General features: G+C 33.5%; 1 protein-coding gene across 3 annotated transcripts in view; it reads right to left on the reverse strand.

The window, feature by feature from the left end:
* The window catches only part of LOC117400423 (dnaJ homolog subfamily C member 1-like), a 59,064-nt gene that overhangs the window by 34,554 nt on the left and 4,135 nt on the right, over window positions 1-20,375 (reverse strand). For all 3 annotated transcript variants that reach the window (XM_059023164.1, XM_034000369.3, XM_059023165.1), the window contains exons 2-4: window positions 5,271-5,372; window positions 4,718-4,764; window positions 249-414 (exon numbers count right to left, since the gene is read on the reverse strand). In XM_059023164.1, the coding sequence (XP_058879147.1) occupies window positions 249-414; window positions 4,718-4,764; window positions 5,271-5,372 (315 nt within the window). The remainder of the gene's footprint in view (window positions 1-248; window positions 415-4,717; window positions 4,765-5,270; window positions 5,373-20,375) is intronic.

Below are 20,375 nucleotides of genomic sequence, written 5' to 3' on the forward strand. Positions count from 1 at the left end.
CTGGGGGGTGGGGGGTGAGATTCAAACCAAAGCATCAAAGTGTAAGGTATACATTTGTTCTACAATACTGCTGCTTTGTAAATTATATTAATATTATTTTAGATAGCTGTTAAATTTCAGGAGATAGTTAAGGCTGGTTTTTACTTTGGTGCTAAATCCACATCTATGAAAACCAATTGTCTTCAATAAAAATGATATATAACCTTTGATATCAAATAGAAAATCTAATTTTTGTTATTGAGGCTCACCAGTTGCTTCTCCAGATATATTGACCAAATGACAGCATAATGGCCGACAGTGAGTATAATAAAGAGGAGCAACCCCAGCTCAGCATTGCTCATCTTTCTCACTCGCCGGTAGTAGAATACAGGCTGCCGCCAATCAGGAAGGCCATTGACCAGAATGTCATTGTACCTAAAGACAGAGAGAAAGAAAGAATTAGGGCTTGCGTTTCATTGAAAATGTATTTAAAACAAAAAAAACACCAGCGTTCTTTTACAATCAAGATTAACCCAGAACCATGGAAAATATAGCACTTTAAAAACCATCATATTCCTGCTGAATAAATATGCATTGGTATATTTATTCACTTTTATAACTGTATCAACCAACATATACACATGTTAAATAAACTGCTGTTGATATACTGTAAATGTTGAAATAAAACATAGCATTATATAAATTATATATACATATATATATATATACATATATACATTATATATATATATATATATATATATATATATATAAATATAAAATAAATATATATATATATATATATAAATATAAAAAATATATATATATATATATATATATATATATATATATAAATATAAAATATATATATATATATATATATATATATATAAATAAATTCACAGCTGTAATCAAAATTAAATATATTCACAACATTGCCTGCAGCTGGAACCTTTTCATAGCGTCTAACCATACAACAAAATGTTCACCTACTGGACTTGCTTTTCAAAGCAGTCTGTATTTGTAACATTTCATGCATGCTTTTTAAAACAAATACAATTGGGTCGGTAAATGGGGTGGCAATTCTGCTGTTGCAATAAATGTTAAAATAAAAAAACACATTAATTTAAAATTACATACATCCTCAAATATAATGCATACTTGCATTCAAACACATTTTTTTATCTATAGTATTTATTCATGAAAAGCTATTGTCCATAAAAACTAATTGTGGTATTCTTAGATACATGCAGGCTAAACTGCAAGAATAGAAGCTGGGCCCCTATATTGTCATGCAGGGCAGTAGGACATTTTCTTTAAGTAAATTGAATAATAGTGCAGCTGCCAGAACTGCCAGCCTTGACAAGGGAATCCATCTAATTGTAACCATTGATGCGGATTACATTAATACAATATTGTAATATAATTTTAATTCCTTATTTAACAGCATAAATGTAATTACGAGCTTAATTTCATCCACAAGATTCCGACGTTTAGGTTATTGGAATGGTTTCATACTTTTGGTCCCAAATACCGGAAAACCAGTGTGTGTGCAACACAATAACATACATTTTTACTTCCATTGAATGAAAGCATTTTAAAAGCAAATCTACTTTGTGTAATGTAATATTTTATTTTAAAACAAATGAGATATTTATTCTTCTATAATACGTACTAAAGCATCTTTCCTGTATAAACTTTACAAAAATTAATCTTTAGATCACTCTCCTACTTAATTTACAGTAGTATCTCTACTACAGATGGAACACATATGTCTTGCTCAAATACAGAAAAAGTGATCTATAGCTTATTTCAAAAGTGTATGGTAAACAGCATAGATTATAAAAAATAATAAATGGTAAGACTAACGCATTCATGCCATCTTGGGATCTGGTGGGGATTCATATTTCTGCAGATACACAAAATTGAATTTAGTGTACCTGACATCTATTTTTCGAGAAATATTATCTAATTTAGGATTATTAAGATTTTATTAAAAAAAAAGAAAGAGAGAGAGATAGAGAGAGAAAGATTAGGAATATGATTACATTGCAAGTAAAAAAAAAAAAAAAAGATTAATACTCACTTAACATTGTATTAGCATCTTGTGTTTATCAAGTTTAGTATCATAATTAAAAGGAAAATGTAAACTTAAAATTAGGATTCAAACATGGAGCTTTTGTCTCGCATTGATTGTACAAATCCCATTTAGAAAAGTATTACGCTCCAACCAGCTGATCTTTACGTTTTAAATGCCCTAAATAGTACATGGTATTTACTAAGCAACGTCTGCTGATTTGAAGTCTCAAAGGACCAGGCAGAGGAATCAATGCTCTATTGATTTTACTATCAATGAACATTATCATGGCTCACACGATTGGCCATTTTGAGTGCAGGCAGATTCCATTTTGACCCATATAAATGTGCAAGGATTGCTCAGCTGCTGCTTCTTTCATGGCACTAAAGTGTATATATAAATAAAGTAAAAGTATTTGCACCATATACAGAAAAGTTTGCTGCAGGCACAGGTTAGTAGCCAACACAGCTGAATCAAAGAGCTTGCTTTCCATTGTCTAGCTCTTGTCATATAGCCGTGCTCCCTCTCCAAACATTTATTTATACGGTCTACACTTTTTGAAATTACTTGCTTGCAATAACAATTCTTTGTACAGGCATGCAAAAGGTAGACACCTAAGGCAGGGGGCCTCAGCAGAGGTATATGGTTTCCAGCAGTGCACGGAAATTAGGAACACAGGGTGGAAGTACCAAAAAGCAGTTTTGCAATATTATTTCATTAATTCATTTTTCGTACATCTATTCAGAGGTTGCTGCTTGCAGCCCATTTTGCTATTTTTATCTGCATCAGTTCAGCGAGAGCATTTTCTACTGTATGCAGTTTAACATTGCTTTTCTTTTCGCCATATCTATTTGGTAGGTAACAAAAATTCTGTATCAGAAACAGGAAAAACACCAAAAGTGACTGAACCTTTGTGGCTGCTTTTAAATTCAAGGAACCTCTTTCATCATTTACTCAATTTGAAAAATATCCTTTCTGAAGTTTACTAGCTGGTGATAATGTAGGAGCGATGTATCATGCAATTGTGAGCGATATGCACTTTAATTCATGAGCACTAGTAGCTTTATCACTGGTTCAGGTTTTCCTGTCCTGAATATATTTTTGGCTCCTTCCTTGTTTTTTTTATACTGTACTTTTGGATATGTAAATATTTCAAATAGAATTCCATGGAATTGCTATTGCTTCCTGTGAAGTCTGTCAGCTTCTGTCCAATGGTATAGCTGTAATCTGACCATATGACCTAAAGCACAGGAAGTGACTGAACAACAAGAAACAGAATCACTTTTTGTATCCGTCGTCTTGAGAAATCTGTTCATCCTTAAATACAAGCAAATAAGCGAAAGCGGTTTTCATCAGAATGAAAAGGGGACTCATGCTAAAGAGTCCTTCAGCTAACAACAAGTAGAAAGGAGGTGGATTTGAAAACCTTGCTTTATTACTCATTTAAGCTAGCTGAATGCCAGCTTTTAATTTGTTTTGTTACCCCTCAATATAAATCGAGAGATTGTATTTACCATTAGACAGGGTATTGAACACAAAGGTAATCACCCGTCATCGTCTACTCACTGTGCTGAGCAGTAGAACATTAAGATGTCACTATTAATCCATACTGCGTTACATATTACCTGTAGCATTGAATAATACTGATGGGGGCATTCATTGGTCTACTTATTTCTTTGAAAATGGGAGATCTAATTTTATTTCATTCCTGCATACTCAAATTAATTGAGGTTTTCAGCATTTTTTTTCTTTTTGGGATGTACAGAAAGTTCAATGCAGCTAATCCTTCAAGGACTACTGTATTAAATCCTCCCTTTACAGGTGCAGGATCTGCTTCTTCGGGAAAAACAAAATCAAAGGGCTTTAATGACCATAAGAGATAACATCAGGATATTTTAATGTGCAATATCACCACAAGAACATTGATAAGAATGGCTAGAAAGGGCCACGTTTAGACAAAGACATTAAAGGGTTTGCAAAGCATTGAATAAAGGATTTTCCTTGAAATCAGTTTCACAAAGGAGTTCTTTATAAACAAAAAAATATATATATGGAATCCAACAGCTTTTGACTGTTGGTTGGTCTCACAAAATTGCATGGATACAACTGAGATTTCAAGCAAAATCCAATGTTACATATTTGTGAAATTTGACTTGGAATTTCAGAGGAGGCTTCAAAATGTGTAATACTGTACTTTTTATTGGTATCCAAAGCTGCTTGGATGTCTCAGAATTGTTTTCTAGACATGATAATACCATTTTAATTAGCCTTTATGTGGCAGACATGACACAATTTGTAACTAACAAAACCATTCTGCAACAAATGTGTTAAGACAAGTAGATTCAGTGCAGTTTAAAAATCTAAAAATTGGAACATTTTTATTTTTTATAATTCCACCATAAAATTAAAATGTTCTGTAGCATTTACCCCTTTGTTTTAATAATAAATGATTATTGCATGCCTTATTCTTTATGCATCCCTAATCATTTTCCAAGCACAAAGTAAGCAGGTACTTCAAGTCTGCCCCATTCACCAACAGATGTGAAAATCACATACATGGATATCCTGTTTACTCACACGTGGCAAATTCTGAAGTCTTGGGAAAGAGCAAGAGGTTTGTTTAGTATCCAAATCTTTTACAGCACAGTGTTGATAACTTACCGCTGTCTCCTTTCCTCATCTTTCAGGACTTCATAAATAGCAACCAGCTGAAAAGAAAACAACTCAATTACATGTAAACAAACAAAGTGGGGCAGTCTTTTACTACACAGTAGTTCTGTCATGTCTAAGTACCGGTATATCAAATTAGCTAATAATTTCAGGGCAAGCATTTACAACCTCTAGTACCCTAGTTGATTTGCATCGATTACTGCAATGTGGCAACATCCCAATTTAGAACATCCAAACGGGTATAAACAATTGATATTTTAATAGCAGTGCATTAACAAGAACACAAGGAGAGAGAATCGAAAGTGATATTTAAAAAAAAAAAAAGCCTCAATAGCACACTATCAGGCTTCATTAACAGAAACAGCAAAACAAAATAAAAACGCAGTTGTAAATTACAGTTTGCTTGTACTGTACTTAAGCTCTGCAATTCCAATGGAATATTTAATTTCCAGATATCTTCCAAATACTTGAAGCACACAGAAAGAATAGTTGTTTTTGTCATAGCAAGTTGCAAGACTAAAAATCGAGCATTAAAAGCATTTACTTGTCTAAATTGAGTTTCTGCATTCTCATCTTTGTTCTTGTCTGGGTGCAAGGTCAGAGACAGCTTGCGGTAGGCTTTCCTAATGTCTGCAGATGAAGCATCCTGTAAAAACACAAAGCAAACTTTGTCAGATATATAAAAGTGGTATTCCAGCACCCTGTTCTGATCTCAGAAGACAGTCAAGTCAACCAGAGCAGGTCCTCAGGCTGTAATTTGAGCAGCAGCCTTGTTAGGCAGCTTCTCTTTCCCACATCACTGCACAATGATCGATTAACTTTTACTGTTCTATGAAGATAAGGTGGATATTTACTCTGGTGGGGCCATATTTTCTACTGAAGGACAGCGTTCATGAAGAATGTAATCACAATTATTAGGGCTGTTAATAATAGTTGATAGTGTTTAAAACATTATCCAAGTCTTAAACGTTTAGAAGCTTAACTTTTAAAATAATTCATAGTTAACGTCAGAAATAAATCTCCGTACAGACATTGTGAATAAGTTACAGAATTAAAATATTTACACTGGTTTTAACCATTTAGGAAATAAACTGAATTTAACCTAATTATTAAGAAAACGATGTCAAGTGCAAATCTTAAACAATTTACTTTTAGAGATTACGAGTCACTGGGCTACCTCACTCACAAGCATTAGATTCATAATATTTAAATATACAGGAATTACTTTGTTAGTTATGCTTTTTCGACTTGATTAAAAAGTAATAATTTTACCAGTTTACCCCTAAAAAAGTTTTTAAAAAAGGAATAAAGAAGAAGAAATGGAATCAGATCAAGAAGTGACTGATAGGCAAAAACCTGCCAATTGAAAACTTTGTTTCCTGCCTTTTAAAAAACAGACTTGCCATCTTTTAACAATTTAGTTAAATTTTTACAGCAAATTTGCATTATTAGGTGCATTATTAGGTTTCGCAGTTCAACTAGATCTAGGCCTACAGTACTCCAATATACATTTCAAAGTCAGAACCCAGAAGGGTATTATATAGGTCAGTTATAAAGTAATAAGACTTATCAAGTTGTTCATTTTCAGCATCTTGCATTAATGAACTAATAAACTAATCTGAGACACGGCTGATGATTGGAGTGCTGCCGATTCAGGTGCCCAATATCACTTCATTGGGACAGCTACCTGAAGAAGTTACATTTCATAAACAGTACGACAGAATTAGCCAATACTTTATTAAAAGTTGCCCTGTGCACATATGTCTTCTGTAGATCAAAAATAAGTTTCTTGTTCAGAACAAACCATTAATTTGCTACGGAATACATACTGCAATGTTGTGAACAGCAAACCGATTATAAAAATAAATAAAAACCAATATTAAAGTAACAAAAGGAATCCACAGCAATTAATCTTGGATATTCTTCCATTACCACTGTTGTTTATTACTCATGCGTTACTCCAAGACATCAATTAGGAGAGGAATAAGACTACAGGGGGGAAAAAAATGAAAGAAACATGCTTGTTTTAATTCGAGGTTACTGTTAATGTGCACTAGTGAAAAGTCTTTTGCTCAGGATTTTTAATTATTTAAAAAAATGTTTTTACTACCTCCTCCCTTATGAGATGTCCTTGGGAGAAAAGCATTTTCCTGGATACAAAAAGGTCTTTTAATGAAAGCAAACTCAATAGATTTAGTGGTGTTGTCAGATTGATAGTTTTATTTAAAGCGAGAGTCTGGAAGTCAGGGTGGGGTTTAGAAAAAGAAAAGTATGCATGAACAAATAAAAATAACCAAGTAAAAAAAACAAAAATGAAGGTATTTTACCATTGCAAATAAATACAATTGTATATAAAAAAAAATGAGTCTACTTTTAATGGTTAGCAACACACCTGGGCTAATGTTTAATTACATTACATTTGTTTTTAAGAGTGCCTTCCTTTATTTATGCAATGCTATACACCCTATGGCACAGCTTTTCAACGAATAACCTCAGGTGTAAAATGGTCATATCATTGCATTGATTTTTATTCTCGCATTTTCTACTCCTGCAGCTGAGCTGAGTTTTTAAATCGATATCTGCAAAATTCTACATGTTTGAACATGAGCATGTAGTCTCAAGACATTTCGGAGATTCAAAAATCCTCAACATGCTCATTTAAAGCTCTCCTTTCGAAGCTAAATTACAAAATAATGATCAAAATAAAGCAGGCTGACCAAAAGAAATCTTCAAATCTGGGGGGGGGGGGGACAAAAAAAAAAAACTCAACCTTCCTTTGAACACTACTCTCACATTCTGGACAGCACTTCACCTATGTAAAATAAAGTGCACGAAAAATCGTGAGTTCATTGGATTATTGGCTAATGCAAGCCAAATCTGCTATAGGCTAGGGGAGTATGATAAAAGTTTGGTGAAGATTGGTCCAAAAAATCAAGCCAGTTACCACCAGACTCACATGATCAACACAGAAGGGCCAATTTTTGGAATGAATGACCCTAAAAAGAAAAGGCATGACAAAAAAATAAAAATAAATTCTCATTCAGTGTTTTCCGTGGAGAGCAGGGCATGTCTAGAAGAGAAGTGAACAGTGTCTTTTGTTCAAATTCAATACACGTTATTCTTCATTTTCTCATCAAGAGTACCTTAAATGCACGAACGTCAAAAACAAATTGATTAAATAAAAACGCTGGACAATCTCGTCCCCTGTATCCAACACCCTTATTAAAATCAAACAAAATTATTGTCAGTGAAAAGGAACACATCTTTATTCAAATACTTCTCTGTCTTCGTCCTTGGGACTGAACTGAACTGACAAAGTTCCAACAGTAAGCTTCTAGTCCAAGCAGCCTTTTATACAATTAAATGTCAAGCCTTTTTTTTTTTTTCAGCTGACACGTTATACTCCTTGACAAATGTTTTCTTCTAGTTTTTCATTAAGACTACAGAAAAACAGTATTTTTATAAAATGAGTAGGTGCACAGCCTTTTCTGTACCCTCATTATATATTTGTAACACAGGTACACACTCACACCAAAGCAGCAAAACAAGATTCTTTACTACATGTGTTTTTTTTTTCTTTTTAAGCTATCCAACAAAATGCACTATATAGAAATATTCAAATTATTTTTTGCTTTATTTTAGTAAATACAGGAGTACCAAACACAGATGTTAAAGCCTTAATATTGGAGCTATCATCTTGGATGAAGCTTCTGAGGTCTACAAAAGCAAATGCAACCTGACCACTACTTACAGTAAATTACTTGGCTGCAGTATTAACTGGGCTACGATTTTTATTTTTCTACTGGACTGATTAAGCCTATGATGTATGTACTCAGCATCCCTCAAGATCCAATAGAATTTTTGCACTAAACACAATTTAACAAACATTTAAAGAAAACCACTAATGGCTCAAATCCAACATATCAGATCTCATCAAGCAAAGAAATGTGACCAAGTTCAGACTGGGGTTGGGAAGACGATTAACATATTATGGCACTTAGTTTTTTTACCGATTATTTATATTGGTAATCGTATGATCTGTAAATTCACTATTAGTTTTACTTGAATAGTGCAGAAGTGAGCTAATGTACAAGTGAAAATGCAAAGGCACATTTTTACTCAGAGAGACATAAAGAATTTGAATAGCACCAAAGTCATTGTATTTATCTTGCTCTTAATTGTATTATTACTTGTACTGTGATTCTTGAAATGTATTTGTTTACGACTGTAAGTCGCCCTGGATAACAGCGTCTGCTAATAAATAAATAATAATAATAATAATAATAATAATAATAATAATAATAATACTGTACCAAGAAACTACTCAGGGATAATATAATGTAACTTCTCCTTCTTGTAAAGTTTTACAAATGTTTTATTCCTTTCTGAAATTTGCTTCAATATAAGCTATTTATATTTAAAATTTAAAAAAGACTGCATTTCTATATATATAGTCCACACGATTTTTGATAGCACTTATTTTTGTCCTAAAACATGCCAAAAGTGCTTTGTAATAAAACCAAATTTCCTGTTTACAGCATTAAAAATGATACTATAGACACACATTTTAAAGTAAATAGTGTCACAAGCAAGATATACATTTATTTACCATAAAAAGAAGAAATGTATTTAACGCAATTTTATTTTTTTATATTTTATTTTAATATACAGCAAGAGTAGGACAGAATGTAGGACATACATGTATCTTGTATCTCGTTACTAAAACATTTAACTGGATCATGCAAATCATACATGTAAACATGAAAAACAATGTAAAATGTTCAAAACAAAATACAAGCAAGCATGTTTAGTTCCATCTAAGCAGTTGTTAAAAGTGTACACTGCGACAGCAGTTTACTGAAATTAATGTAAACATTTACTCTATTAAACAGATTCACGGCCTTCCTTCAAACAGGTGCACAGAATTACACAGTCCCTACATTATAACGTGTATCTTTCTATTTATCACCAGTGTATTGCCTTGCAATATCTCCACTGTCATTGGAGGCTTCTGAACAGCTTTACTGGAACAAGGGCCAACAAAAGCTGGCAACCAGGTCAAACCACAATTTACACGACAAAAGGGAGACATACATGCATCTAGACCGATCTGCTAACAATAATAATCGAGGCAAAATCCAAGCCTAAAATATCTGGCTTCCAATCAGCTGAGGTTTAGATGATTACCCATTCATATATATCAAAAATGCAAACACACATTCGAGGATGCAATACTGTGGTTATACCTTGGCAACATTTTCATAGCGTCGTTCAAGGAAACAAATCCCTATTTATACTGTAATAGCATCCAGAATAAACTAATCAGAACTGTGTTCATTTATTGTATTAAACACACAGATCTGTAGGCCTCCTGTAATACATTTGAAATTAAAATACGAAGTGTGAGGTCTCAGATTTCAGAGTACTCAGGGTTAACGCTTCTGCGCCTTATGAAAGGACTTGCTTCCAAATAAAAATACATACCGGTTTTGTTTTTTTCCTGTTGACATTTCTTGTAGTTTTCAAAGTTTTTGTTTGAAGGAGTAATGTGCAAAAAACAAAGTGCTGGTGTTTCTGTCACGTTTACCTTGTCACTGCTTGTGTGTAACTTCTATACTGCTAATAAAGTTTGTTTAAAGGAGAAAATAAATCTCTCTCTGGCCCTCTACTCTGGGGCCATGCACTACCCAATGCTTTGTTTGGTTTGTTTTGTAAAGATCCCCCAACTAACTTTCATTCCCAGCACAGGAATTACAAAAGAACAGTCAAAATGGAAAACAGGAGAAACCCACCTAAAATCATTTCACATGTACTACATATTTAAACTAACTGTTGGGGAAATACAGGGAATTCGAATAAGAATACTGAAGCAGTACTTGTAGAATTTTTACTTTGAAAGAAGTAGCAGTCATTTATAAAGGGAATTCCCATTTAAATCCCTCGAACATGACCAAGAAGCATGTAGATCAGTTCTGACATACTTATAACATTAGTAGGCGATTGCTCCATAATCTACTTAATAGTGAAACATGAACACAAGAGAAGAGACATTTTATATGCAGAAAAAATATAATTTGGAATAAAGCCTAATGCCATCATAAAAAACAAAGAAATACAACACAAACAAATGTCAGATATATCTTAATAAAAATGTTTATTGCAACTCAGGGTTTTGTCACTTTTGTCACGGGTGCTGCAAAGTGTTCCCAAGTTACGCTTCTATATTTCTGTAGTAAATTCTTTAGCTTGTTTCTATAAGGCATCACTGGAATCCATTCATAATTTACTCATATACTGAGTCAAGTGGTCAAGGCAGGACACGATACTTAAATCACAGAAACAAAATTACATTATTCACTCATATTATATATATATATATATATATATATATATATATATATATATATATATATATATATATAGTGTGTGTGTGTTTAAAACTGTTCACTGGTTTTTGACATGTGCCAAAAAAAGGCTTCCAAGTAAATAAGAAATGCAATTAAGACTGGCAACATCTGCCGTGATGAATCCAGATAATACCAGGTGAAATAACCCCAGTACATTTTAAAACTACCAATTAACCAGGAGCCAGGTCCCTTGTGCACCAGGCTCTCCGATTTCATACATGCAGCGAAATAAAAGGACCATTTTTACAAAGACAGAATTTTGTTTTTCAGTACAAGATTTAAATCTCTAGGACTAGTTTGTAGGCTAGGGGGGGGGGGGTTATAAATTAAAATGCACTGTATAGAATCTTGGTAACCACATTTTTCAATCCATCAGGTAAAAAATGTTCAATAAACAAATATCTTAAATCGTTAAAAGCCTTGAAGTCACAATTTCAAACATGCAATGAAACAACAAAGGCACATGTGACTTGGGCTGCAAACACGACTGTATATTGGTGCGCGTGCAACATTTAGTTTAAAGGGGATCAGAATACTGGTCACAAAACACACCAAAATGACATTTTACCTCAATTGTTGATATGACGGTCACAGTGAATCGCAACTACTACCTTTGTGGTGGAAAAAAGGGAATGCATTTAACACAGAACCATAGAAAATAAGATGTTATCATTGTCTTGAATTCATAGGAGAAAAAAAAACACACTTAATATTCTGCATTGAATGATTTAGAAGAAAACAAACAAACAAAAAAAAAAGGTCAGTCTAATTATGCCTTTTGACTTAACCACTGCAATTCAAACCTGTTAATGAAAGCCATCAAACCCCAAAACACTGGAGTGATCTCGCTGCATATATATTTAAAAAAAAAAAAAAAAAATCAGCAAAACCATAAATCTGATCCTCATAATTAAAATAGACTTGGTGAGCCGAGGTACACGAGCGATGCTGTAATTCATATACCAGCCTATGTGCTTTCACTGCCAGCAAGTGCTATACTGTAGGCCCAGAACCTGAAAACAAAAACGCTCTAGATAAAAATGTTTAGAAATGGTTAATCTACTGAAAATCAACTGCAGCTTTTAAGTACTAATAAAATTATTCAATTATTAGTTTGCATTTTTATATCTTTTTTTAAATAATAAAATGTTATTTCCTGCAGTGTGTATAAACACAGTGTATCTTTTTTTTACCACAGCCTTATGAATGGATAATACAACACCAGAATAAATAAGCACACAAACAGCAATGTCAAATTAAATAGGCTTATAAAACCAGGAAACATGGAGCTTTCTGATTTGACCTCAAATTAATTTGTCTGTCGAAAATAATAATAATAATAATAATAATAATAATAATAATAATAATAAATAATAATAATAATAATACCTAAATACACAGAACTGAAGCTCCATCTAGGGGTCCTTCTAATAGACAGTAAACTTGATATTAAATCACCAGGAATTGTGAATAATATCAAAACGCCTGACAGAGCCCCCTTTGTTCCTCCTCATTTACAGTTCACAATAGGCCTAACGGCCTGCCTGCAGGCTCTCTCAGGAGTCTGGAGCTCTCGTTCCACACCACTGCCATCAAGTGGTTGGCTGGCAGACAGAACCAAATAGACCAACATAACCCTTCTGGTATGTGATCCCTGTGCATCACAACAGGCTGATAAAGCAGTGTGCGCAACCAGAGCTGCCAAACCCAAATCAGGAACATTTTTGTAAGACAGAAATTTCAGCTTGTATTTCAGAATCTTGCCCTGAGAGTAGTGTATAATTAAATTAAATACTGATCAATTCAATCAAAACCTGAATTCATATTTTGTTATGTTTTTTCTTTGTTTTTTCTTTGTTGTTTTGTTTCTCATATTCACTTCCTTGGTAAATGAACACATTTCATAATACAGACGTTTTATAGCAAATGTTTTTGTTACATTTTATAAAATGCCATTTGTAGTGCAACCAATATGTTAATAACCAAACAGTTGCAGATCCAAATCATATACTGGCAGTATAAACTTGTTCTGCAGGGGATCATAAAAGAGTGCAGAAAGTGGTTGTTACTAGTTTGTCTTTACCAGCCAATTGCACTGTGGAGCAAAGACCTTGAGACATCGAATTCTCTCTAAAAAAAAAAAATAAATAAACTGTGGTGTGCATTACAGACCTAGTACACTACTGAAAAACAAGAACAAACTATATAATCAAATGTCAAACACACTGAAGACACAACTTACTCAAACATTCAGAAATGCTATTTTTCAGCTATTTAAAATTGAAGTCTCCAAAATGATTGCAGTTTCTAGGGAGGTGTCCAACAAACCATGTCACTCGCACAAACTCTGCAGTGATTTCACAGCCTTTCTATATGAGATTTAGTTTCAGCAGCTAGTTAGGACAACTCCAACAGCTGCCCAACCTAATCTAGTTGTAATAGATTTCATGTGAGGAATAAACATTAGCAGCGGGTCAGATTTCTGTCAACCTTCCTTTTACTTTTAGCAAATACTCATGTTTACAACCGAGCACAAGACTCAAGGTTATGGTTCTACTCTAATCAGGCATGGGTTTTGTTGTTGTTTACAGGAAGTTCACACTTGTATTTAGACATCATTTTTTTTCCTTGAAGGAGGAAGTATTTGACAATTTGGGGCTTAAAAGCAGACAAATGCTGTCATCTGCTGTGCAAAACTCACACTGCACTGCACTGCTCGGACTTACTACAGTGGTGTTTGTAAGCAGGGTCTGCTCCCTGAAATGGGGTCTAGTCTCTGCTAAAGTTTCAAGCAAGATGAATCATGAATGAATATCAGATGAATAAGACAGAAGAGAGATGCTGTGAGCAAGACGGATAGTCCAAAAAGACAGCCAAGATGAACCTGTTAAAAAAACAAAACAAACATACTTTTTTTTTAAAAAATTGGCCAATTTCTATTAAACTGAGTCAAATATCTATATTTACACTTTTTAAATTTAGGTCTGCTGTAGTGTCATGACAAGCCATGGAATGATCTGGACATTAATTTAAATAAAGAAATGGTTAAAATAAAACCATTAAAAAAAATACAGCATTCTACTTTGACAGAACTGTACTTAAATAAATAAAAAATAAATTAAAAAAAATAAATTGAATTTGTAAGGCTTTCAGAAAAGTTTCTCATCAATATAATATATCATGACATTATACAGTGGTACTGTATGAATTACAAAAATGTGTCAGAACGTCCATCTTCTAATTTGGAGAACAACCATTTTAAACCAATCATGTATATTGTATTCAGTCACTATGCTTTAATCAGGACAACATAAACCCCAGTGAACTGGCCCAATTAGTACCAGTGCCCAAGCGCACAATAGTACTTTTTCAAGCGTTCTTTCTTCTTCATCATCATGGCTCAAGCTGTAACGTTGGTGTTGAGATATTAAATAATAAAAAAACTTAAAAGGTACTTGATTTCAGCCACCTGTCTGTGTCACAGCACAAAAGACAGGGGACCATTCTTCATCATAAAATACTGCAGTTGACAAATGCTGTACATAAATCAATTTTAACTGACCTTAAAAATGTACCATTCTGATTAGGCTACATTTTAAAATGGATGTAACTGACTGGAAAATACCACACTCTTAATGTTACTGCATACACAATGAAATACACATTAACATTCATGGCCAACATGGCACCTTTTGTAATACAAGAACAATGGAAGAAATGAGAATGTGGTATGCACAGTATGCTGTGTGCACACTTCTTAGAATAAAAGACAACCTTGAGACCCCAAAATCTTTAAAAAGACAATGATTAATCAATTGGATTTTCTAATCATAGTCGTCCCATTCTTAATGTACCTAATGACTGCCACTGGTATAGTAAATCAATCTGCAGGGTTAGAATTAGTACAGCACACAGTGTAAAGAGCACAATACCTACGGTTACACATCAATTAACCAAGCTTTAATCTTGTACAAAAGATTTATTTGTATTTCCATTCTCAATGTCTTAATAAATAAATAAATAAATAAATAAATAAATGTTATTGTATAACCTAGTGTTGCACTTAGACAAAAAAATCCATCCAAAATGCATGTGCTGTTCAATCTCATTGGTCAAATATACAGTAATTACCATTTATAATATGTATATTAATATTAATAGTCCATTAATATCTATTATCTAACTAATATATCTACCACCTATTAATGAGCAATTTATTTTAATGATTGATTTAAATAATGATCTTTAGAAAGCCGGCAGTCATCCGATTCAATTACAAATTATAAATTCCACAGAAGCACTGCATAGCTATACAGCAATATTGTTAGAATAATGGCAATATAGGGAGGAAAATATACAGTAATTGCATCTTTTTTTGTTAATTCCCATAAAGTCTGTTTTTTTGTTTCTGGTGAACCACTCAATTAAAGTAACTTCAGTGCCTAATAATTTGTGTTCCATGTCTATTCGTTCTGATTCTCTCACCCAATCTACCAATTATTTTAACAAACGTAATAATGTTTTTTTTAAGCAAATATTTACCAATACATGTTGCTGAGAATCCTAAAAATCACTGGAAAATTCTATTGGGGCAGTATTGCCAATGGCTTTTTAATTACACAATTAAAAGCCACAACACAAAACACTTATTTACAGGAAAGGTTTTCTACAGAGGGACTGACTACCAGTTATATACAAGTCCCATTGTTGGAGTACCAACAGCATCAAACAACCAGCATTCACGCTATAAACATTACTGTAGATTAAGATTATATAACCAGCTTCCTGCAAATTGTAACTCTTGTTCGTGCATTGTTTTAAATACTACGGCAACTGTATTATTTCTAGTATAATCACTCGCACAGGTTTGTCTTTCATATTTATTTATTAGGCAGATTAATTGTTGAAAGGAAACACTCAAAATGGCTGCCACAAAGGTATTAAATTTTATTAGGTGTAATAAACCAGTGTTTAAATTACAATTGAATGAATCAAAAGTTAATTTTCTCAACATGAACACCAAATACTTTAGCACAGGCAAGACTGTCAAGTTACTCATTCAAATGGACAAGGCAATTTGGAAATTGAAATTGAAATTGGTCAGCTTCCGTTTTACAGAGGAGGCCTGTGCAGGAATACACTGGGCAGGATTTTGTAAAAGTCTTGGACATACACTACCATAAAAAGGAGTGCTTGGTTTTGGTTCAAGGCTTCCCTGAAGAAGGACTCAACACCAGCGCACTCTGTGATAAAGCATCAAAAAGCAGCTTTACTAATATTTACTGAAAACTTTAATGTATTAAATATTGGCACATTTTCAATTTTCAATTTCAAGTCGTTGACTAATTGGTTCTTCTCTAAACAACAACAAAAAAAAACAGTCACGTTGCCAGTTGAATGTTTGAGTAACTGCACTTCAATTCCACCAGTTTAGAGTAATCAAATACATCTCTCCAGAAAAAATAAATCAGTGAGAACCCTTAAAACATCAACCAAAATATATAACTTTCTATTTAAATGTGATTGTCTTTTCATCTAGACCTCCCTTCTATTGCACTAGGCTATATATTCCCAATGGAGCTGCGTAGGAAGGAAATATTTGAAAGGTTCTCTGTCAAACTGAAAGTGATGTAGAACTCAAAATATTATTATTATTATTATTATTATTATTATTATTATTATTATCAACACAGCACATCAAACCAGTAAACCAATTCCAGTCTGGATTATGAACCTATATCATTTTTTACTTTCCTCCTTAAGACACAAACTATAGTATCATTGACTTGGTGCTGAAAGGGAATAATAATATGCAATCTTGTCAGTTACGCATACATTAATTTAATTGCTCTACTGCTGTATTTGTTCCTTCCTCGATGTACAGTATTGCACATGTAATAAAATCCATACAGACTGAAGTGCCATTTTAGCCCTGTAGAGGGTGGGCTTTCCAAATCAGCCCACAAGCACATGACCTTCCCGCTCTAGCAGTAGAGACAGACTGTTGTTTGTAGTAGGTGAGTGTTTCTAACAGAATTCACAGAAATAGCTGCAAATAATAAACACCACGCAAAGTAATAACTAACAATAGTTATTTGTTGGTAGTCTCCTGAAAAAAAAAAAAATGATTGCAGAGTGCTACAAATCATTTTTACATAAATTACTAAAATCAAAAAGAAGAAAAAATGTTAAATAAACACAGAGCCAGGTAGACAATGACTGAATAATATGGGTTTATTTAGATTTTCTTTTAAATCAGTTAAGATCTCAGTCGTTAACTCTCAATAGCCTATTCCATAACATTCAGTGCAATAAGATATTTTACATTATTATGCTCTAAAATGTAATTACTAAATTTAATTCAGACAGTTCAAAATGCAGGTTAATCTTATTTAAAACAAGAAAAGGGAAATGTATCTTACTGGAATATCAATTAAAGAAACTACTTTAGAATCATGTATTTTCTATTAGAGGACTGGATACTGAATCTTCAAAACAGAATTCATGATGATAAATTATTCTCAGGTTTTTGAGCTAACATTAAGAGAGAGGAGTGGGGCTGCTCTAAAAATCTGATGAATATAAGTTTAAGCTAGACACTGCTGGATGCAATGCAGTTACTATACCAACAATGGTTCGGTATTCTGCCCGGTTTTACAAGATTAATGCTGTTCACTCATATGCCTTGGTTTGGGCTGTGCACCTAAGCAACAACATCTTTAGTGTTTCCTCCTTGGTTATTAAATAAACTGTGCTGTTTTAAGAAAACAGGACAAATGTGTGGTCCAGTGGTTACAGAAACAGGCTTGTAACCAGGAGGTCCCTGTTTCAAATCCCAGCTCAGCCACCGACTCATTGTGTGACCCTGAGCAAGTCACTTAACCGCCTTCGGGTGAGACGTTGTTGTAATGACTCTGCAGCTGATGCATAGTTCACACACCCTAGTCTTTGCAAGTCGCCTTGGACAAAGGCGTCTGCTAAATAAGCAAATAATACTAAAATGTGTGTTCATAACGGCAGCTGTTAGGGATTATTTTATAACAGTAAACATGGTAAAGATGGGGCATGTCATGCATTCACTGGTTTCTTTGCATACAAGCAACATAAACAAATACTGTACATACTCTATAAACAAATCACATCAAGTAAATTTACAGTGGCATTTCATCACAATTTAACAAGGGCTCTAGAAAATGGTACCATTTCTCTAACTTACTAAAAATGTATTATGTACTGATCTAGTAGTAAAAGTGAAGTACTGTAAAATGCCCATTTGTAAAGTAAGGTCATTATTTTTTTTCTTAAATTTAATAAACCAGAATTTTGAGAAGACGCCATCCATCGTTTAAATGCTGCTGTTCCATTACTGCAGGTGGTGGTTTATACAAAAAAAATAATAATTCACATAGCAGTCTTAATCACAAGTTTAATGTAACTTGATATCTCAACCCCATTTACTATAAACCATCAAAACAAAAGATGCATTCAACCTAGCTTACTTTTTGTTTGTTTGTTGGACTGAGAAGTGAGATATTGACTGCAATCATCCAATTGAAAGGAATATTTCAGTTTCATTGAGGACTCTACCAGCTGATTTCAGACCATAGCACTAATCTTGGACTGCCTAACCTATGTTAACAATAACATTAGGTAGACCAAGATTAGTTCTAATAATGGACTGTGAAACCAGCAGCATATGGTGATACTTCATTTGAGAGGTTTGTGAGAAAGCTGAACCAGATTCAGCCAGATTAATTAGATATTCACCAAATTACCCAGTCCTCACACTTAAATAAAAAATAAATAAATAAATAAATAAATAAATAATACGGCCAGGAAAATCAAATCTTTCTGAAATGTCTGTTTAGCCGATTCCAAATCAAAAACACAGCACAGTCTGTTCTCTGGAAACAGTACAATACTTCAAGACACCGTCACATATTGTAGACTTTTTACCACAAGCATTACCAACTTGTTAGTGATAACCAAGTGGAGGTTCTGACATTAGAGCTACAATATTTTTCATGGAGACAAAACTGGATTTAATGTAAGGTGCTAACTGCCAGACAGGCTTGCTAAGGAGGTTGTTTAGTGCTGCCATGTGATCTTTTCCAGCAAAGTATTGATGATTTGCACCTGATGTCACAAGTCACGTGCCAGCAGCTTGTTGGCCATTTTGGACGTCAAAAACCTTCAGACAGCAAACTGACAGCCTGTTTACCAGTGTTTTAAAAAACTAAAATAGAAAAAAGACGTTATAGTATGTGGTACCAAGGAAAGCCCAAACAAGTTTTATAAATGTAAAACAGATAAATTAATTGAATAGTTTAATAATTTCCTCGTCGATATGGAAAATAACCTTGTTAAAACGTGATCTGGAGGCCGTTGCGTTGTGCAGCCACATCAATAACGAAAAGGTTAATTCAAGGTAAGGAGCAAATAAAGAAATACATAAATAATGAATTGCCCGAGCTAAATTACACTTATTAGCTTTCACTTGAGTCTGGTGGCCTTGAATCTAAGCACTTTAATGCAAGGGAAATAGGCAGACTTGCTATCAGTAAGTAGGGTTGTCACCTGGCCCCACAATCCCGGGACACTGAGACAGAACGGGATTTTAAACTTCCTGCTAAATTGAAATAAATTAACGTGTTAATTAGCCCTACACCTTTGCTAAAATGAATCCTACTGCTGAATTACTGTGTGCAACAAACAAGTCATTCTAATCAGTGCAACATACTGCCTCCGAACAGCTGAGGGAGTACTGATTGGGAGAGTAACTGTACGTTTTAGCGATTTATTATTAACAAACAGAAAGTAAGCGACTTTTACGTATTAGTGTCTGCAAATAAATAAATTAAATATTATGATTATAATAAATAATAATGAAATATATGAAAAGTAATATATTGTATTCATTATTATTTTTATAATTATACAATTGTTTGCCGTGCATGGTAATTAAGCACCATCATTAATTTGATCGAAGGTATCGGAGCTAATCAACACGTTCTTTTCTCTCAGTTTTAAGTAGTCTTTTTAAAATCCTGTTCCGTCTCAGTGTCCCGGGATTGTGGGGCCAGGTGGCAACCCTATCAGTAAGCAATATTATTTTCATTTGTATTTTAAATAACGTGCACACCCTCAGAAAGGCGGGATTCTTATACAACGTCACCCAATAATTTGTATAACTTAAAAACATAACAAAACCAACAACAAACACCTCCGAATTCTTTGTAATT

Source organism: Acipenser ruthenus, chromosome 4 (genome assembly GCF_902713425.1).
Source record: "Acipenser ruthenus chromosome 4, fAciRut3.2 maternal haplotype, whole genome shotgun sequence".
In the NCBI taxonomy this organism is placed as follows: Eukaryota; Metazoa; Chordata; class Actinopteri; order Acipenseriformes; family Acipenseridae; genus Acipenser; species Acipenser ruthenus.